Source organism: Peromyscus maniculatus, chromosome X (assembly GCF_049852395.1).
Source record: "Peromyscus maniculatus bairdii isolate BWxNUB_F1_BW_parent chromosome X, HU_Pman_BW_mat_3.1, whole genome shotgun sequence".
Taxonomy (NCBI): domain Eukaryota; kingdom Metazoa; phylum Chordata; class Mammalia; order Rodentia; family Cricetidae; genus Peromyscus; species Peromyscus maniculatus.
Genome location: NC_134875.1, coordinates 21,223,709 through 21,245,891, shown reverse-complemented (window position 1 = coordinate 21,245,891; position 22,183 = coordinate 21,223,709). Strand labels below are relative to the sequence as shown.

The 22,183-nt window shown below is 42.4% G+C and overlaps 1 protein-coding gene across 1 annotated transcript; it reads left to right on the top strand.

The window, feature by feature from the left end:
* The first annotated feature begins 5,076 nt into the window (after positions 1 to 5,076).
* Positions 5,077 to 22,183, top strand: LOC102919483 (cancer/testis antigen 55-like). Its single transcript, XM_076562988.1, has 5 exons — positions 5,077 to 5,324; positions 11,083 to 11,261; positions 15,491 to 15,632; positions 18,699 to 18,811; positions 19,577 to 22,183. Exons 1-5 carry the CDS (start codon positions 5,234 to 5,236, stop codon positions 19,766 to 19,768), a joined length of 717 nt encoding a protein of 238 aa, XP_076419103.1. The 5' UTR covers positions 5,077 to 5,233; the 3' UTR covers positions 19,769 to 22,183.

Here is a 22,183-nt window from a genome sequence, read left to right as displayed (position 1 = left end):
TCCTGCCAAAACAAGTGTGGTTATGGCTTTATCAAAAGGCATCTTCTGAGGCCAGGACAATATGGCACCATCCCTGAAGTCGCCTTCACAATCTGGAAAAGGTACAGTACCCTTTTCTTTGAAGGCAGCTGAACAGGCAGTGGGCCGATGGCTTCTGTTGTGCAATGGAACAGCAACTGAAAGCTCACGCTTCTCAATAGTAGACTGGCATTTAATAGAGGGATGTGGAGAAGGGGATGCTTAGATGAAGCCATATATACACAGCCAAGAAGAATGGACAGCTGAATTCAAAAACCATCAACAATTTCCAGAATTTAAAATCCTGAATCATGACATGACACTAGTGGAATTCAGGTGTTTCTGGTACATGGACTGCTCTCACCCAGTGTGAGGTTGAACTGTTGACCTTGTGTACAACCTACTTCACAAATGAGTCTGTCAGATACCATAAGCCTATAGGCTGAAGATGATGCCCCAACACTGTGGAGAAACCTCAGGTGACTGTCCAGGCAGCTGGCTGTTTCTGTCGACTCACAAAATTTTTGGAAGTTGCTTTTGTGCACTTCCTGTTTTTATTTTTGTTAGCTAATATTATTTCCTTCTTGGGTCTCTGAGGGAGTTGAAGATTAGTTAGTTATAGTTGAAGATTAATTAGGATAGAAAGTGAATTAGATACATTTTGGACTTACTAAAATAGAATAGATAAGGGAATTATTTTCTCTGATTTGTCAAATACAAATGGACTAGACATCGTTTAGGTATTTGTTACTTGTATATATTGTATATAGTTATTGTACTTTTGTATATAGTTTTTCTTTTGTTAGTTATAACCTTTTGCCTTTTTTCTTTTTATTAAAATAGAAAAGGGGAAATGTGGTGATATTTTATTTGTACTGAAATGTTATTTTAATTTTATGTTAATAAATAAAGTTGCCCTGGGGTCAGAGCTATTAGAGCCATAGTAAGAGCGTGGTGGTTAGAAGAGCTAGGTAGATTTCTGTGTGTTCAGGGATACAGCCAGTATTGGAGACATACGCCTTTAAGACCTGGAGGGCGGTACTTACAGGCAGTGATGAGGCAGTCATGTGGTTGGGTTTACAACCAATGAGAAGGCAGAACAGAAAGATTATCTAAACAGGGACACAGGAAGTACCTCCCTCTCTCGGGGAAGCTAGGAGCACTGCAGGAGGTAAGATTTTATCTCTGAGCTCTGACCTCTCGGCTTTTCTCTTTTACCTTGGCTCTGTGTTTCTTATTTTAATAATACGATTGGTTACATCTACAGCTTACAACTATCTAACTCAAGTTCCAGGGAATCCAGTGTCTTCTTCTGGACTCCAAGGGCACCAGGCATGCATGTGGTACACAGACATAGTTGCAGGCAAATCATCCATACACATAAAATAAATCAATCTAATTTTTTAAAGAGAAGGCATGTGCAAAGTGACATTGTACTACCACATATGTATTATATAGGCTGCTGGTTTTATTTTCTTCCATCTAGATATTTGCTTTTAGGAAATAGCAAATCATAATGTTTATGATAAAAATAACAGCTCTTTTTGGTTTTCCGAGAAAGGGTTTCTCTGTGTAACAACCCTAGCTGTCCTGGAACTCTATTTGTAGACGCTGGCCTCAACCTCACAGAGATCCACCTACCTCTGCCTCCCAAGTGCTGAGATTAAAGGCGTGCGTCACCACCACCTGGCAAAATAACAGCTTTAATGACATTTGTGGCAGTTTGATTAAGAATGACCCCCATATGCTCATATATTGACTGCTTAGTCACCAAGGAGTTGCCTTATTTGAGAAGGATTAGAAGGGTTAGGAGGTATGGTCTTGATGTAATAGGTGTGGCCTTATTGGAGAAAATGTGTCACTGGGGTTGGACTCTGAGGTTTCAGAAACCAGTATCAGGCCCAGTCCTGCCCCACTACGTTTACAGATCAGGATGTAGCTCTCAGCTGCTTCTCTATCACCACATCTGCCTTCTGCCATGCTCCCTGCCATGATGATAATGGACTAAGCCTCTGAAACTATAATCAAGTCCCCAATTAAGTGCTTTCTTTTGTAAGAGTTGCCTTGGTCATGGTGTCTCTGCACAGCAACGGAACAGTGTCTATGACAACATATAATTCACATAGTGTAAAATCCATCTTTTTAAAGCATACAACTCAAACTGGACCTGTTATCTCAGTACTGGTGATCCAGAAGGACTGCCACAAAAAAAAAAGAAAAGAAAAGAAAGAAAGAATGAAAAAGAAAGAAAAAAGGAAAAAGAAAGAAAAAAGGCAAACCGTGTCTCTCCCTCCCCTTGTACTCCTAATATATTGCACGCTGGCCTCAGACTCTCAGCAATCTTTTATCAGCATTCTTCCTGCCTCCACCTCCCAAGTATTGGGATCACAAGAATGTGCAACCATGCCTGATGTAATATTCAGTATTTCACATAGAATAAATGTTCAAAGTTCAGTCCGTCTTCTATGATGTATGTGTGAAAATGTATGAATATGTGGACATCTACTGGCAGTCTCTTGGCTAGGTATCTAGTCTCGAAATTATCAGAGCATGTGATCCCTCTCCACTTAGCTTTCTGAGGAACGGCCCAGGGAGAGAGGTTGCTTTACTTGGTGTGGCACTTCAACAAGCTCACTCACAGTGTGTGAGCATTGTAATTGCTTTATAACCTTGACAACACTTGTTACTCCTTATCGTTTTTAAAAATCATAAACATTTTTAAATAGATATGACATAGCACGTCAGTGTAGTTAAGTTTTTTTGTTTGCTTTGGTTTTTTTGTTTTGTTTTGCTTTTTGGCTTTTCGAAACAAGGTTTCTCTGTGTAGCCCTGGCTGTCCTGGAACTCACTTTGTAGACCAGCTGACCTCAAACTCACAGAGATCCGCCTGCCTCTGCCTCTTGAGTGCTGGGATTAAAGGCGTGCGCCACCACTGCCTGGAGCTTTATCAATTTTATGGCTGACTAATACCCCACTGTTAGACACACATGACATATTTGGAATGAAAAAATTATATTATATTTATATACAGAAAACTCAGGCCGGGTAGTGGTGGGACAGGCCTTTAATTGCAGAAGTAGGGAAGCAGAGGCAGGTGGATCTCTGAGTTCAAGGCCAGTTTGGTCTACAGAGTGAGTTCCAGGACGCCAGGGCTACACAGAGAAACCCTGTCTTGAAAGACAAAAACAACAACAACAACAGCAACAACAAAAAATCAGAAGGAGAAGAAAACTCAGCAATGTGCATTTAACTTGGTTTATTTTATTTTGTTTTTTCGAGACAGGGTTTCTCTGTGTAGTTTTGGTGCCTGTCCTGGATCTCGCTCTGTAGACCAGGCTGGCCTTGAACTCACAGAGATCTGCCTGGCTCTGCCTCCTGAGTGCTGGGATTAAAGGCGTGCACCACCACCACCACCACCCGGTTTAACTCGGTTTAGCGGCAAGTTCTCTAGCCACAGATTTGGGTTGTTAGATGTCGTTGCATCATTTACTGTAATGGTCCTCAGACCTTCTACCAGCTTAAACAGAGCTCCTTTGTCTTTCAAGTTAATCTGGGTTAAGGCAATGGTGGTACATGTCTTCCTGTTCTGTGGACCAGCTGCCCCACCTGGCCTTCCTCTTGATGATGCAATAAGGGACCCCTATCTTGAGACATAAGGAAGGCAGGAAGAGCACGGGCGCTATGCTGGTTATGTGCGATCTAAGCTGTACTTGTGGGTGAATTTGAGCACAGCAGTAGCTGTTTTGATGGTCTGGTTAATCCCAGCAGCACTTTCTGAGCACCGCAGCTGGGATGTAGCAGGGACACCTGAAAAAGCAGATAAGGTCTCTTTGAGAGGCATGTCCTGTGCAATGCCGTAAGTCCTTGGTTTTTTTCTCCTCAGATGGAGGGTTCTCCATCTTTTTGGCCTCCTGCTTCTTCCTAACAGCAGACGCTGGGCTCACCTTTCCCCTTGGCCTTCTTTCCTTGCAGCACGCTACTTGGCCGGGGGAGAGAGGCACATGACAAATTGTGTTGGTCCAGCCATCCTCTGAAATAGATTGCCAGTGTGATTCTATTTCCTCATTCTTGCTTTTGTTTCCAGTGCTTCTGGAGTTATTGTCGGGAAATTATTGTTTTTTTTTTTTTAACATTTTAGAGCAATAATTTGTTTCTGTAAACAAACAGCAATGTTTGTTTCCTGTATTTTCCTCTAGCAGAAATGGTCCAGTAGAATGTGGTAGCTCGTGTTTGTAATCCGAGCATTCAGGAAGCTGAGACATCCTTTATTTATCTTTTTTAAATATAAACATTTTGACTTTTATTTATTTTTTTTGTTGTTGTATTGTTTATTAAGAAATTTTCTGTTCATTTTACATACCAAGATCCCCCTCTCCTCCCTCCTTCCCACCCAACTCACCCCCCATTCCCGCCTCCTCCAAGGCAAAGTCTCCCATGGGGAGTCAGCAGAGCCGGCTACATTCAGTTGTGGCAGGTCCAAGCCCCTCCTCCCTGCACCAAGGCTGTGTAAGGTCTCCCACCATAGGCACTGGGCTCAAAAAAGCCCGCCCATGCACCAAGGATGGATCCTGATTCCACTGCCTGGGGTCCCCCTAAACAGTTCAAGTTAAACAACTGCTGAGATATCCTTTAATCCCAGCACTCAGGAGGCAGAGGCAGGAGGATCTGTGTGAGTTCGAGGCCAGCCTGGTCTACAGAGTGAGTCCCAAGACAGCCAGAGCTGTTACACAGAGAAACCCTGTCTCGAAAAAGCAAAACAAACAAACAAAAAGAAATAAAAAAGAAAAGGAAGCTGAGACAAGAAGATTGCCACGAGTTTGAGGTAGCCTGGGTTGGAATGAAATCCTATTTCAAAAACAAAACAACAATAACCACCACAACAAACCACATAAAAGTGTATGGGTGGAGGCTATTTTAGATTGATCCCAGCTCTACGCGATAGGATAAACTGTGTAGTCCGGCCTTCCAACTTCCCACAACTCGTAGCCTTCTCTGAGTAATCTACACTCCTATTGGCTGGTTGAGCGGGTACGCCCGTGCTCCACACGTGGCAGTCTTGCCACAGTGAGAGCCTAGAGGGGATGTACAAAGAACAGTAGACTAGCCTCTGAGAGTGCGCCTGTGATAAGGCTTCTCCTGGGAGACAGAGAACTAGACAGCAGGAAGCCTCACTCCTGGTACCACTTGGTGCTCAAGCTTGCTCAGACAAGAAACCATGCACCGGCTAATTTCCAGATTTCGTGCCTTCTTTCGGAGGAAAGCGGACCCAGAGGAAGAGAGAGACCAGAAGCGGAGGCTCTTGCAAGGTACTGCACTAATTTTTTCCCCAAAGAGACCTTCTCTTAGAGGTATGTCCCATCTCCATCTGGAGTCTGAAGAACTTAGAAAACTTCTCTATGGCTTACGTGGCGCCGTCTTTTTTTGTTTGTTTGTTTTTATCTTTTTTTTTTTTTTTTTTTTTTTTGAGACAGGATTTCTCTGTGTAGTTTTGGTGCCTGTCCTGGATCTCGCTCTGTAGACCACGCTGGCCTTGAACTCACAGAGATCCGCCTGGCTCTGCCTCCCGAGTGCTGGGATTAAAGGTGTGCGCCACCACCGCCGCCCGGTTTTGTAGCGCCATCTTGTAGCAGTGGGGCATCCCCAGCCTTACTCCATGCCCTCCTCCGCCGCCTGCTGGATCGTCTTGCACAGATTCACTCTAGAACTTTCCTGCCGAAAGGAATGACAAAAGGCAAAGAGAAAATAATGACAAAGGCAAAATAATGGGGACTACAGAGAGTAGTTAAGAGCATTTTTGGTTTTTAGATGACCCGGGTTCAGTTCCCAGCACCCACATTGCTGCTCCCAACTGCCTATAACTAGTTCTGTGGGTTCCAAAGTAGTCTGTCCTCCAAGGGCATGCGGTACACATACATACACTCAGGCACGTGTGTGTACACACATGCGCAAACACACACACACACACAATTTTTCTTTAAAAAAAAAAAAATAAGCCAGGCGGTGGCGGCACACACCTTTAATCCCAGCACTCACTGGGGAGGCAGAGGCAGGCGGATCTCTGTGAGTTCAAGGCCACGCTGGTCTACCGAGTGAGTTCCAGGACAGGCAGGGCTGTTACACAGAGAAACCCTGTCTTAAAAAACAAAGAAACAAACAAACAAAAAAACCAAAAATCTTTGAAATAGAAAGGACAAAGCATGACAAAAGACAAAGAAGGCAGGGTGTTTGAGGGGTGAGAAGCCATTTCAGTATTGATAGTTGCAGGGCGACTATCTCTAAGGAGGTGACCACTGATAGGCCGACCACACTCCAAGGCAGGCACTAGACCAAAGAGTATTTGGGCAACACAGGTTGGACTTGATGGCCTGAAAAGAAACACAGGGAGAGACTACTGTATTGGGTGACCGGGGAGGTGGGGTGAATCTGGGAGGAACTGGAGCAAGTGGGCTGTGTCAATAGGGTCCAAATATATTGTAGGAAATTCTTTTTTTTATTTTATTTATTTTATTTTACAATACCATTCAGTTCTACATATTAGCCACGGGGTTCCCCTATTCTCCCCCCTCCCACCCCCTCCCCCTCCCCCAGCCCACCCCCCATTCCCACCTCCTCCAGGGCAAATCCTCCCCTGAGGACTGCAATCAACCTGATAGACTCAGTCCAGGCAGGTCCAGTCCCTTCCTCCCAGACTGAGCCAAGCGTCCCTGCATAAGCTCCAGGTTTCAAACAGCCAACTCATGCAATGAGCACAGGACTTGGTCCCACTGCCTAGATGCCTCCCAAACTGATCAAGCCAATCAACTGTCTCACCTATTCAGAGGGCCTGATCCAGTTGGGGGCCCCTCAGCCTTTGGTTCATAGTTCATGTGTTTCCATTCATTTGGCTATTTTTTTCAATAATTGAGTAAAACCGAAATTTATTATAAGCCACAGTCGTCCTAGGGACCTCCATGCTATATATATATAGCCTCTATGGTTCTATGGGTTGTGGTCTGATTGTTCTTTATTTTATATCTAGAATCCACTTATGAGTGAGTACATACCATGACTGTCTTTCTGGGTTTGGGTTACCTCACTCAGGATGATTTTTTCTAGTTCCATCCATTTGCCTGCAAATTTCATGCTTTCATTGTTTTTCTCTGCTGAGTAGTACTCCATTGTGTATATGTACCACATTTTCTTCATCCATTCTTCAGTTGACGGGCATCTAGGTTGTTTTCAGGTTCTGGCTATCACAAATAGTGCTGCTATGAACATAGCTGAGCATGTATCTTTATGGTATGAATCAGCATTCCTTGGGTATATGCTCAAGAGTCGGGTGGCTGGGTCTTGAGGTAGTTCGATTCCTAATTTTCTGAGAAACCGCCATACTGATTTCCACAGTGGTTGTACAAGCTTGCATTCCCACCAACAGTGGAGGAGTGTTCCCTTTGCTCCACATCCTCTCCAACATTGACTGTCATTGGTGTTTTTGATCGTTGCCATTCTAACAGGTGTAAGGTGGTATCTCAGAGTCGTTTTGATTTGCATTTCTCTGATGATTAAGGATGTTGAGCATTTCTTTAAATGCCTTTCAGCCATTTGTAGTTCTTGTTTTGTGAATTCTCTGTTTAGCGCTTTAGCCCATTTTTTAATTGGACTGTTCAGTATTTTGATGTCTAGTTTCTTGAGTTCTTTATATACTGTGGAGATCAATCCTCTGTCAGATGTGGGGTTGGTGAAGATCTTTTCCCATTCTGTTGGCTGTCTTTTTGTCTTATTGACTGTTTCTTTTTTTTTTTTTTTTTTTTTTTTTTTTGGTTTTTCGAGACAGGGTTTCTCTGCGTAGTTTTGCGCCTTTCCTGGAGCTCACTTGGTAGCCCAGGCTGGCCTCGAACTCACAGCGATCCGCCTGGCTCTGCCTCCCGAGTGCTGGGATTAAAGGCGTGCGCCACCACCGCCCGGCAAGCTTCTCAGTTTCTAGAGATCCCATTTATTAATTGTTGTGCTCAGGGTCTGTGTTGTTGGTGTTTTATTTAGGAAATGGTCTCTGGTGCCAATGCGTTCAAGAGTGCTTCTTACTTTCTTTTCTATTAAGTTTAGTGTAACTGGATTTATGTTCAGGTCTTTGATCCACTTGGACTTGAGTTTTGTGCATGGTGACAGATATGGATCTATTTGTAATCTTTTACATATTGACATCCAGTTAATGCCAGCACCATTTGTTGAGGGAATTCTTAAAGAATTAATTCAATAAGTTTTTGAAACAGAGTCTCTCTGTAGTTTTGGTGCCTGTCCTGGATCTCGCTCTGAACTCACAGAGATCCGCCTGCCTCTGCCTCCCGAGTGCTGGGATTAAAGGAGTGCACCACCACGGCCCGGCATGGGTTAATTGGGTGTTTTGTTTGTTTGTTTTGTTTTTCAAGTCAGGGTTTCTCTGTGTAACAGTCCTGCTGTCCTGGAACTTACTCTATAGGCTGGTCTCGAACTCAGAGACCCTCCCAAGTGCTGGGATTAAAGGCGTGCATCACCACTGCCTGGCTAATTAAATAATTTTTAAACAAAGAAGGCAGAGTTAGGAAGTGAGAGAAAGGGTGGAGGTATGAGAGAGGAGGTGTCTGTGTCTCGTTTTTTTTTTTTTTTAACTTTAAAAAAAATTTTAGCTGGGCGGTGGTGGCGCACGCCTTTAATCCCAGCACTCGGGAAGCAGAGGCAGGCGGATCTCTGTGAGTTCGAGGCCAGCCTGGTCTCCAAAGCGAGTTCCAGGAAAGGCACAAAGCTACACAGAGAAACCCTGTCTCGAAAAAAAAATTTTTTTAGATTATGTCTTCCTATGTAAGTGAGGTTACCATCGACTCACAATTTTTCCTGCTTTAGTTTACTGTAGGTTACAGGAAAATTCCTTTTGTTTTTACCATAGTAGTGGATCTTCTACTTTGGTGGTGATTTTATTTTATCATAAGAACTTACCTTTTTTTCTTTTCTTTGTTGTGTGTGTGTGTGTCTGTACAGTTATGCAACAGCACATGTCAGAAGGTCAGAGGACAACTTGTAGGAGTCAGTTATCTCCTGCCATTTTGAAGGATCAAGGAATCCAATCCAGGTATCAGGCCTGGGAGCAAGCAACTCTACCCAATGAGCCATTTTGCCAGCCCGTTGACTTTGTCTCTTAACTGAGCACATGTTTGTATCTATTAACCAACTTTCTGTTACTATGATAAAATGCCTGAGACAAATTACCTTAGAGGAAGAAAGGCTTCTTGGGGCTCACACTTTCAGAGTGTTCCGTCAGTAGTTACTTGACTGTGTTTCTGGAATTCTGGCAAGACAGAACATCCTGGTGGGAAGGTGTAGTAGAACAGAGTTGTTCAACTCAGAACAGGTAGGAAGGAGAGGAAAAGATAAATTTCATAACAAAGCCCTTCATCCTCCCAATTCACCAAGGTATATGAATTCATAAATAGAATTACTCAGCAAATGAGGTCATGGCTTTCCTAATTCAAAGGCTTCACTTTTGAACACTGCTCCCTGCCTCAAACTCACAGAGATCCACCTGTCTCTGCCTCCCAAGTGCTGGGATTAAAAGCATGCACCTCCACAATCTGGCAGGGATCAAGCTTTTAATACGTTAGCTTATAGATGACATTTAAAACCAACCTATAATAGGAACCAAGCAAGTGAATCATATATCTGTGACCAATAAGAAGATAGGAATCAAAGTTTACTTGCTCACTTTGTATCCCTAAATACATGCCCTGGGTTCTGCCACTGATTACTTGTACAATGGATTATTTTAAGAGTATGTATTTCATTAGAGTCCAGTAAATAGTTTGAAATGGCTGGGTTGAATGGCATCCCTCCTCTGAATTATATCAATTCTAATTAATTGTATCAATTCTAATTAACTATAATTTATATTCAAAGGCTCTGGCTTTTTTTTTTTCTCGAGACAGGGTTTCTCTGTGTAGTTCTGGAGCCTATCCTGGAACTCACTCTGTAGACCAGGCTAGCCTTGAACTCACAGAGATCCGCCTGCCTCTGCCTCCTGAGTGCTGGGATTAAGGCGTGTGCCACCATCGCCTCGCCAAAGATTCTGGCTTTATGGCCTGAAAATATCATTACTGTTCACAAGCATCCTCACAAAAGAAGCTCTGGTATTATCATGTCTGTGCTACAGACAAGTCAGGTAGGCAAGCAGCAAAGAGTGCCCATCTGGTTTGTGGCCCAGCAGAACTCAGACCCTGATACCCAGATCGAACAAACAAAAGAAAACACACACACAACCTCCATGCAAGCAGGAAGTAAACCTAGCCACTCTCCCTCCAGAATCTTGCATACTTAATCATTGCTTACTAACCTAATTCCTATTGTTGTGCCTGTGTCTTGAGACCCCCCCGAGCAAGACCACCACAGAGCCGATACCTGATGCAAAACACACAGGGGTTTATTGATAACAAGCAAGCCCGGGCTTGGTCCGTGTCCAACAGTCAACATAGCAGGTGGAGGAGCACAGCCCTGAGTTCTCGGGGTGAGGAGCTTTTAAAGGGAAAAATCACAAGCAGGGTGGTATAAGCCTTTGTGTCATATGATTGGGTGAGGGTATGTAACCTTTGAATTTACTGGTTGGGGGTTACAGTTATCATTTTTGGGCAGGCCTGAACAAGTCCCAGGCTCTGTCCTTGAGCTGCCATGGAGGCTGGCTGGCCTTGCACGTACACATTGACCCATGCATGCAGCTCTAAGTTGGTGAGGGGTCCCAGACAGTAAACAACTGGCTGAACCTTGAGCGGTCAGAGTACGTGCAGAAAGGGAGCTACTGCAAGGACTAGGGCTTTTGTTCTTGGCCCTCCCAGAAACTGCTTGCTCAAGTCTCAGGAAACTGAAATTGAGGCCTGATCTCTGAGAGAAGACTGAGCAGCCTGTACGGCTGTTTGATCCTCTCACTATCTCAAATCAAAATCACTTTACTTCTAGACTTAGAAGTTGTTATCATCACAGCTTCCTTTGGTAGGGCTCATTTGTAGTGTGTGTTTGTGCTTGAGAATAATTTACACATATATATTTTTTTCTTTACTCATCATTTAGATGACGCACAAACCATGCGGGGAGTTGCGACAGGGTCCTGCAGTGACTATGGTTGCATTCATGAGCGCATCCTCTTCAATGCTGGTGTCATGCCAGGCAATGAACCTCTGCAAGTTAAACCAGAGGCTCCTGCACTTACGGAAGTAGACCAAATCACTCACGGATCTAATGCAATCACAGTAAGAGTTGTACATCCTGGGTACTTTCTTATTTCTGGCTTCTATTTAGTCTGCCCCTCTTTAATAGGCATGTTGCTGTGGATGGAAGCTGGTCTAACTTAGAGGACTGTATAGGATATCTGTTATATTTTTGTATTAGTATTTATTTATAAAAGTATAAATTGTATTATCTATTCCTCAGTATTTAACAATGACTATTAGAATGTATATTATTCTGTAACTTTTTCCTATAATGCAAATAATGGATATGTGCTATTTGATAAGTAGTTACTATGTGAAAAGACATGTACTTTAATCATTTTTTTAAATAGCTTTATTGAAGTATGATTTACTTACAATGGAGTTCTCCAAGTTTCAAACATTTTCTGATTCCCAGAATCAGTATCTAGCTCCCCAGTTCGTATACTTACACTTCAATCTGTGTATCTGAATTAAGCTTATTGTTATTAGTGTACTCATTGATACCATCAGCAGCGGGATGTGAAACTCCCTATTTGTCAGGGCCGGCAAGAGTGGAAGTATTGTCAATCCTTGCCATTTCTAGCCATCTAAGAAGTGAAAAGCCAGCCAGGCTTCCACATGTAGTAGGGCTTCCTGTTAGTTGGAGACAGGGCACTGAGAGGTCAGAGGGTGCACTGGATTACCCACAGAGTATGCGAGCCTGTTGCTTCATTTATGGATAAAACAGAATAAATAACTAACCATAAGGAAGTTGGTATTGACAGCTGGAGATGGAAGTTACATAGAGGGAGAAACTGGGGTTTTCAAAATTAGAAACATGAAAATGAATTTATATGAATCAAATTTTATTCATTTATGTCCCCCAAGACCAAATTTAATTAATAAGGCCCCATAAATCTGGAACACCACAATTTCAGTTATTCCTTTACAACGTGTTACGCCTGTAGCTACATTTGGAGGATGAAAACGCCATTAAATCTTTAAACCTCACTAAAGTGCTATCAGCTTCCATGAGAGTAAGAAGCAGGGCCATGGGTCACTCTGAGAAGTGCTTGCTGCATAACGTGAAGACCTGAGCCAGCACCCAGTTAAAAGCTGGCTGCAGCAGCATGACCTTTAGTCCCAGTGCTGAAGAGCAGAGACAGGAGAGTTCCTAGAGCCTGCTGGCCAGTCAGTCTAGGCAGTCATGGCATTCTGGTTTGGTGAGAGAGGCTATCTTGAAAAATAAGGTGGAGAACAATTGAAAAAGATCCCAGTGTGGACCTCCGACTTCCACACATAGAGGCATGAACATCTCCCAGCCACCGCTTCCCAGAAAACACACACACACACACACACACACTTCACAAGGACAGGATAAATCAACAGTTTCTCCTTCTAGACCGTCACATTTGAGCATGGATTCAATCACTCTTACTTGTCTTTTCCTAGGAACATAGCAACAGAAGTCCACTCACTCCAGACAGGGCACCAAAACAGACCAGTGTTTCTACCCAGGTCTAACTTGGGTATATAGTGAACTTATTGGAGTCTTACAGGGGGATTGGTTATAAGACAACAGGTGACTTCAAGTCAGCTCTGTCACCAAACAGTGCATCCTAGCATTCATTGGTGATGACTTCTAAAAGCTGCCCCCCTGGAACTCTCTGGACTTTCAATTCGGAGGAAATAGCTACAATAGGAGTCATTTACAATAAGACTAGGCACAAGGGGTGTGGAAAGCTGGGAGGAGTGGAGGGAGGGAAGGCTGTGGTCGGGATGTATTGCATGAGAGAAGAATAAATAAAAATTAAAACAATTAAAAAGGAAACAATAAATACGGGAACTGAGGGAAAAGTCATTTGCAAAAAAACAACATATGGATCTCTTAAACAACGCAAACACATTATGTCCCACAGACCAAATCAGTTCAGGTACAAGTTCATGCATGTAGTCTCCTTAATTTTCCCAGTTCATTCCATGCCCCAGGGAACTCTTCAAGAGGCAGGACAAATCCAGCTGGGTGCATTCTGGCCAATCTGCAGCATAAACTGTTGCCCCAGGATGGAGAGAGCAGCTTGAGCTCTGGGTGAAGCCCGAGGCTGGGGGTCAGAGGGGCAGGGATGAGTGAGGAGTAGGGAGGTGCTGGGTCTGTGCACTGGTGTTCTCTTCCTCACAGAGGACCTGATAAAAGAGCAAGACGCCCATGTTTGCAAGGTAACAAAGTCTAGTTTGCTGTCCCAGGTCACACGGGCGTCCTTGAGGTCGCAGACTGTGGTTGGCCCTGCATGGCTCACCATAGCAGCCTCAGCACAGCTTCCTTGGTGGCTTTCCAACAGCATTGCTTGCTTTTCCTCTTCCTTCAGCAGGGTATCACTCCCTACCAGGGCACTCAGGGGCTCTGCAGGCTTCAGGAGCCACAGCAGATGTGAGAGCAGGACCTGAGCTGGATCAGGAAACAATAAAGCCCAGGGACACTAGATGCTCATAGCGTGGGCTAGCAGCTGTGGGAGCTCTCACTGGAACATTTTGAGCATGAAATTCTGCTCCTGAGTGCTAATCCTACATGTATATATTTATTAGGCAAATAGGTAGTGTATTAGATTATAAGTTGTATGTCCAACTGTGTGGAGTGGAGCCACTAAAGTACGGCATTTCCTTTCTGTGGAATGTCATGTTATCTTTTAAAAAGTTAAAGCAAACTGACTTATTTGTGCTCATTTGGTTATATATTTACTACACATGTGTAATATTACATTTTCCTTTAAAATAGTGTATAGGTAAATAATCTGGAACAAGGTAGGTATGAGTGTTATAGTCGAGGGAAGAAAGTTACAGACCACTACACATGTAAAGCCACATGGGAGTCCTTTAGTAGCTGACAAGGAGAGCAGACTCTTGCCATAAAGAACTCTTGGCCTGAAGCCCAGGGGTACAGAGTTCATAAAGGCAAAAAACCACAGTGATACCATTGTCAGGTATAGGTCAGGGGGACCTTATTATATTAGTTTTGGTTATGCATTAAATAGATATTTTGGTTATACATCCAGGCTATGGTGAAAGTCATAGAAAGTCCCTAATGTGTGGCCAAGATTGATGTGACTGTTCAGGCAATTAGGGATTGAAAATGGCCTGAGCAGACACAAAATGGAGTCAGGGCAAGATGTTGTTATCTTGGTCACTTCATGAGAACATGGCCAGTGGTTATTGCATAGGAAAACGATTTCGGAATTATGTATCATTTTCTTGCTTTTCTATTTTTTATATTTTATATGCTGAACATACCTTATTTTTGTAATGAGAAAAATAAAACATGAGGTAAAGATGATTATAATCCTAAGAAATGAGAATTTAGATACCCTCCCCCTCCTTTTTTTTTTTCTTTAGATACAGTCCTAACTTAACTGTGATTTTTAGACCCTCCAGCCTTGGTTGTTTTCTTCCCTGTCATGGGAAAGTCGGCCTGACCCTGCTTAGTTTCCAAGATCACATGAGACTGATAGTATTTAAGGTGGTATATACCTCTAGATTTATTTTCTCAAATTTATCTTGACATTCTTTTGTCTCCCTAGATGCTCTGTTCTGGAATCTTAGTGTTCATTTCCCTCCTTTTTCTGGATTGATGCTGGCTTATCAATTGCAATCAATGTGGCATACCAATGCAAGATGCTAATGATAAGAGAAGCTAAAGATTGATTAGTGAAAATTGTGGCAACTCTATTTTCTTCTCAGTTTTCCTAATCTACTCTAAAACTACAGTAAAAATGATACGAAGCGGGCCGGGCGGTGGTGGCACACGCCTTTAATCCCAGCACTCGGGAGGCAGAGCCAGGCGGATCTCTGAATTCGAGGCCAGCCTGGGCTACCAAGTGAGCTCCAGGAAAGGCTCAAAGCTACACAGAGAAACCCTGTCTCGAAAAACCAAAAAAAAAAAAAAAAAAAAGAAAAAAAGAAAAAAGAAGAAGCCGGGCGGTGGTGGCGCACGCCTTTAATCCCAGCACTTGGGAGGCAGAGGCAGGTGGATCTTTGTGAGTTCGAGGCCAGCCTGGGCTACCAAGTGAGTTCCAGGAAAGGCGCAAAGCTACACAGAGAAACCCTGTCTGGAAAAAAAAAATGATACGAAGCTCAAGCATCATTCCATCAGCACATGCCAATTTATGTGCCAGTTGTCTATGATCATTATTTTAATTATTGAATAGATTTTTAGGGTAGAATTCAAAATTTTTAACTTCAGTTTGTTTGAAGTAACCATTTTTATTTTATTTATTTGTTTATTTACTATTTTCCAGGTGGATGCTTACTGTGATGGCCATGGTGATGACCCGTCAGCATCTCACATGACAGTGTCACTTGACTGTATCACCTCTCTAATAGATGATGCTGACCATATTAATCACGAACTATTTTTCTCTCTAGACATTGTCTGTAAAGGTACACTTCACATTTTTATTTATTTACTTATTTTCTGGTTCCTTTGAGACAAAATTTCTCTGTGTAGCCTGGCTGTCCTGGAACTTGCTCTGTAGACCAGGCTGGTCTTGAACCCACAGAGATTTGCCTGCCTCTGCCTCCTGAGTGCTGGGATTAAAAGCATGCACCATCATCCAGCTCGTATTTTTAAATTTAAAATTAGGTGTCACTCATTTGAAGTATTATGAGTTGGACTAAGGAATATCTTCAAATTTGGAACATGCTAATTTGACAAGAGGATTTTGTATTACATCTAAGACTGCAGTACACTTGGGTCTTTGGATGTATTGAACTCAGCCCCGTGCTTGTTAGGCAAGGTCTGTACTACTGAGCTGTGTTCCCAATCCGATACTTGGCTCTTATCAGTGGCACTTCAATATTTGAAGTGGAATGTTGGAGTTTGAAAATAAGGTACAGCAAGGGACATCAAAAAAATCTCATACTATAATTTGTTACATTTTAATTTATTTGGGTACACTAATATTTGTGCAGCTTTTTAATTTTGTAGGTATTTCATTTCTATTCTAACACTATTACATGAGTAAAAAGATATTTCATAATACTTCAAGTGCTTTAAAATAAGGCTCAGAAAAAGCCCTCTCTCTCTCTCTCTCTCTCTCTCTCTCTCTCTCTCTCTGTATTCAGTCTATTTGTATTTATTGTTTCATATCTAAAGCAATGATGTTAATTTAAAGAGACTATTGGACTTTTATTTGGCTCAATTGAGAGTTCTAAATATTGAGGGCAGAAGACAAAATATAGAAGGCTTCATTAAATCTTTATAAAAAAAGAGAGCTCATAGTATCATTGGGAGAGACAGACAAGTGACTCCATTAAAATACTCTGTATGAGCTGGGTGGCGGCGGTGGCGGCGGCGGCGGCGGCGGCGGCGGCGGCGGCGGCGGCGGCGGCGGCGGCGGCGGCGCACGCCTTTAATCCCAGCACTCGGGAGGCAGAGGCAGGCGGATCTCTGTGAGTTCAAGGCCAGCCTGGTCTACAGAGCGAGATCCAGGACAGGCACCAAGACTACACAGAGAAACCCTGTCTTGAAAAAAACCAAAAAGAAAAAAAAAGTCTGGATGCAAAGCAACCGTGGCAAAGCTGTAAGAACGGCAGTGAGGGCAGAAATTCGAGAAGGCTGACTGGGCTGTGCACTGTTCAGGCTGGACTTTATACCTTGCCGTTCAGTGTCTGCGCCTTTAACGATTAAGTTGGAGGACGAAAACAAAATGAAAAATAATAGTTTGATGCATAATGAAATGCAAATCTAATGAAATGTAAACTTGATACCTTTATTATTATAAGGCTTCCCCCCACCTTGAGACAGGGACTTCCTATATTGCCTAGTTTTGTCTCAAACTTCTAAACTCATGACATCTTCCTTCATCAGCTTTCCAGGTACCAGGCTAGATTTTGAAAGATGAATGGAAGTAAAAATAAATTCTACTCACTGTAGCTTAATCAGGTGCCATTTAACTTGGATAAAAAGAGTGATATTGTCCCAGTATACAGAGCTGCTTTCTACCTAACCTTTCTTGAATGTAAGAACCTGAACTTGATCTTGGTTGTTATCTCAGGAACCCTCCCATGATGACTGCTTGGTGGTGTCTAGAATTTTACAACATGTGTCCCCAGAAATTCTCACATTTCAGAGGAAAGGGTCCCTGTGATTGCTAAGTTCCAAAGATAATTGATTAGCCTGTCACTTTACTAAACAGGAAGTCATCAACTACAGGAAGGATGCTAGAAATACTCTTCTCAGAGTGGAAAGAACTTGCACAGGTTTGTAGTGCAAAGGATATGACTAAAGGTGCTGAAGAGAGCAGGAAGAAATGATGAAGTGAAGTCCCTGAGCTATAAATAGAGGATAGGTCCCAAGGCATAAGTGGGGAGATCTACCTTTGTGAAATGGAGTTAGTCATATTAGCAGACTTTTTTAGGGTAAGAAAGACTGTGACTAAAAAAGTTTTGCTGATCACTAGCACTGGAAACAAATCTTAAAGGCCCCAGCCAGTCATATATAAAATTATCATAATAAATGCTATTAAATGAATACTATGAAACCCAGTGAAAATGGCAAACAGTTCCTTATTGTTATTGTTATTATTATTATTGTTATTGTGTGTTGCTAGAAATCAAATCACATGCTAAGTAAGCTACAGCCTCAATAATTTCTTTAATGAGACACTAAAAGAAGGCAAATCCTGTAGTTTTGCCCTATACTGAGGAATGTTCTTTTCTTCCTGTTCGTTAGACAGAGATTTCACTACCTCACTTTGTTTTAGTACTGTTTTTTCTTATAAATGATACATGTATGTGAGTGTTATGCCTGAGTGTATGTATATACCACTGCTTGAATGCCTGGTTCCTACAGAGGCCCTGGAGCTGGAGTTACAGGCCTCTGTAGCCTCCATGAGGTTGCTGAACACTGAACCCAGGTCCCCTGCAAGAATAGCAAGTACAGCCGGGTGTGGGTGGCACACACCTTTAAACCCATCACTCGGGAGGCAGAGGCAGGCAGGTCTCTGTGAGTTCGAGGCCAGCCTGGGCTACAGAGTGAGTTCCAGGACAGCCAAGGCTACACAGAGAAACCCTTTGTTTAAAAAAAGAAAGAAAGGAAGAAAGAAAGAAAGAAAGAAAAGAAAACAGTAACTGCCTTTGACTGCAGAACCATTTCTTCAGCCCTTACCTTTTACAAAAATTGTGTCTATTTTTATTTATTGTGTATATGTGCATTTGTGTACACCACGTGTATGTGTGTGTGTGTGTAGGGGCACCTGCAGAGATACCAGAGGAGAGCACAGATAAGCCACAGGTGGCTGTGGGTACTGGGAGCTGAACCTGAGTCCTTTGCAATAGCAGTAAAATCTTTGGACCATCTGTCCAGCCCTGGGGTTCTAAATGTTAAAAATGTACTTTAGATGCAATAGAAACTGTGTCAGGGATAACTTCCCAGTAAATGGTGAAATGTCATATTCCCCAAATAAGATGCCCTTCTAACTTGATTTTCTCCCATGACTGTTACAGATTTTGAACCTTATAAGGGTGACCTGGTAGAAATTGAGTTTTCTGAGCAGCGAGACACACAGAGCAGAAAGGCCATCTTGATGAAGCCTCTGAAACACCATCATGTAAATGAGGTAGTTCATGTGCTGTACTTCCTTTGTGTCCTCTGCTTAGCTTTCATTTAGTGATCATTTTTGCTGCTCAGGATTATATTACAAGTGTTGGGAAATCTAAAATAATAGCTTTACCAAAATGAGCTTCTTTTCTTATTAAAAATACTGTCATTCTGAATGGAAATGATAAGAATGTAGTACATATGATGAAAATTGAAGTGTATACAGTTTATCTGGGAGGCATCAAAATGTGGTAAGAGCAACAAAACTAGAAAAACAGTGATGAGGTTTCTTGGAATTGTTAAGAAAAATGAGTGGAGTGTCACTTGAACCCCTCCGTGGTATGTGGGTATGATATGGGTAGTAAAAACTGAAAACAGGTTGGCTTGTACTCATTTTGTACCATAAGAAAAATGAAGGAATGTGCTTCTAATGCAACCGACAAAGTAGAGGAAAAATGATAGTCCACTTAACAACACATTCCTTTCTCACTCTTTGTTTTTCAAACAGTCGGCCTTAACTGGAAGTGAACAGTCGTTGTGGGTAATATTTAAAACAAAATTCTCTCAGCAGAGACCTGGTGCTCATCCTCAGGGACTGCTTTCATTGGCCTGAGGTTGGATCTGGACAGGGGTGTGCTTACACAGCACCTAGATGTTGCTATTGTGTAACGTAGGGTGGGAATCTATGATGGGGTGAAGGGGTCTGCTGGCTAGAGCCAGAGAGAAAAGGGGCAGAGTCTGTGACCATGATTTCTCCACTCATTGCTGCCATTTCTCATCCCAGGTTTGTGTTACCAGAGTAGATGGAAGAACTGGGGTGCTGGAAGACACCATCTTTTTCACCTTGGATTCTCTTAAACTTCCTTCTGGATATGTGCCTCAACCAGATGATATTGTCAATGTGGTTGCTGTGCAAAGCATTCAGTCTCAGTATTTGTGGAGAGCAGTCGTAATGGCCCCAGTACAAGGAACATAGGAACCAAGCCTTTTGTATTTCTTCTTCAGTGTTATTTCTATGTGTAGTGAAGGGCCTACTTTAATGCAATAGTTTGAATTAGTAAGCCAAAATGTATGTTAAATATGTTTTTACTTGAAAACACCCTAGTAATTTTGTTGGAAGTATGGACTCACTTTAGGAAGGTGCCTGATCTATTCAGAGACATACCCAAACTGGCTTTCGTGTACAGCAAAGGAACAACACTTCATATTAGGTTAAATTCTGTTTTCCATGGTCAGGAATGTATTATGTGCTGCTAGTGGCCTTGTTTGTCCTTTGAGTAACATGCAGAGGGAGGCCAGCAAGTGAATGTGTATAATTTAAAGACACAGATGCCTTCAATTCTGATTCCCCTTATGCTGTGTACAATGTTTACTTTTTCCATAGCATTTTTAATTTCCCACTGCCTACTCAGTTTGTTAAATTTAACACCAATCTAATAGAGCCCATCCTTCCATGTTAGAATGCTAGATTCATACATACAGGGTTTTTGCTTATCCATTAGCTTCTCAGCCAGTGTCTGATAGTTGGAGCAGACCACATATTATTAACTTTAATAATAATAAATGAGTTGTCTGAGCAGCAATACTTTTTACCTGTGGTTAACTTGCTGTTCAGTAGCTAGGAATGAAATCGTTACATATGCTATTAGTTGTTTACTTGCTGTTTTTTGAAACAAAAACATTGCTGTCTGGGGTGTGAATCAGCTTCCATGATCTCATTTGTGGGAGAAGTGCAGCCTATCCACAGACAAGAATTGCAACAAATCCAAAGCACCATGAAGGAAGGGGACATGGCTTACTCAAGCTGGAGGCTGCTTCTAAGATTCCATGAGATTCCTTGGTTTTTCTTAACAGCATGTACCCAGGTGACTGTACTATTTCGAAGCATGTATCAGTGTGAAGTATCACTGGAAAGGACTGGTGAGCTCTAACACTGTCCTAAGAGTTCACATTCCACCCTATGCCACTGGCCCTGAATAAGTTTGATTAGGAATTTGCCTTACATTTCTAGTAGGCACTCTGTTGTGGGATAATCTTTTTGTACACTGTAAAGATGTGTCTCTGCCTAAGGTACCTGGTTGGTTTAATAAAAAGCTGAACAGCCAATATCTAGGCAAGAGAGGATACGCAGGACTTCCTGGTAGAGAGAGAAAATTGGAGGAGGAATCTAGGTGCTCAGATATTGCTAGCAGACTTGGAGTAAGTTGGACATGCCAAACTGAGGAAAGGTAAAGAGCCACATGACAGAATGTAGATTAAAAAAATAATGGGTTAATTAAGTTATAAGAGCTAGGTGGAAACAAGCCTCAACTCAAGGCCAATTTTCTTAATTAGTGCAAAGTCTCTGTGTCGTTATTTGTGAGCTGGCAGTCCCAAGGAGAAACTACTATGCACTCCCTACGGCCCTGTGGATTTTACTCCACTTTACAATTAAGACCACAAGACTGAACTGGTTCAGTCTAAAGTAAATTCTTAGTAACTGTGTTATATATCAGACAGTGACCTAGGCATTGGAATAAAATCAAAAGCACCCATGTACAAGTTTTAATGGAACCTGACTCATGTCACTTGTCTCTTTTGTTTCTGACCCCAGGAGCCATAATATAGGAGAGGAAGGCAAGTGGACACTCCGAAAGCTCCAGGTCCCTGTGATTGTCATTTTTAAGCAACCCTACACCTTGTAGAAATCACAGTGAAGTGATGTGGCCCCTGGTGGGTCAAGCATGTCCCAATGAATGGCCCTACACCCAGGAGTATATGGGCTGCACAAATTGGGTCGAACTGGTTATTTAAAAAAGAGAGAGTATGAAGTTGAGGGGAATATGGGGATAGGGATGGATCTGAGAGAAGTTAGGGGAAGGAGTGGTGGTGAGCATAATCGAAATACACTGTAGGAAAGTCTCAAATAATTCGTAAAAATATTTTAAGTGTTATGGTAAAAACAATCATATTATGCTCCCTTGGTGGGATGAGTTTTGTTCTTCTGTACAGGCTGGAAATTTGTGTATCCCATTTATTACATTAATGAATGAGTGTTCTATTCGGCTTTAAGCTATTCATACCAAGGTACTTTCACCTATATCCTGAACCAGTATAATGTACTACATAATATGTGTCCCTTTATTTAGCTACTCCCTAAATTGCTCTTTTGGATGGTTTGGAGATTTAAGACTGAATTTTTGGCTACACAGATAACAACTGGCCATTTACATTGCAGCAATATCATTAACCCCGGCTTTTTAAAAGTTGGCGTTTAAGAAAACACAAAGGAGCCAGGTGGTGCACACCCTTAATTCCAGCACTTGGGAGGCAGAGACAGGCGGATCTCTGTGAGTTCAAGGCCAGCCTCGTCTACAGAGCCAAGGCTGTTACACAGAGAAATCCTGTCTTG

Coding starts and splice junctions, on each gene's coding strand:
- LOC102919483 (XM_076562988.1), top strand. CDS start 5,234: ATGCACCGGCTAATTTCCAGATTTCGTGCCTTCTTTCGGAGGAAAGCG. Junction 5,325..11,082: donor GAAGCGGAGGCTCTTGCAAG/GTACTGCACTAA, acceptor CTCATCATTTAG/ATGACGCACAAACCATGCGG. Junction 18,812..19,576: donor AACACCATCATGTAAATGAG/GTAGTTCATGTG, acceptor TTCTCATCCCAG/GTTTGTGTTACCAGAGTAGA.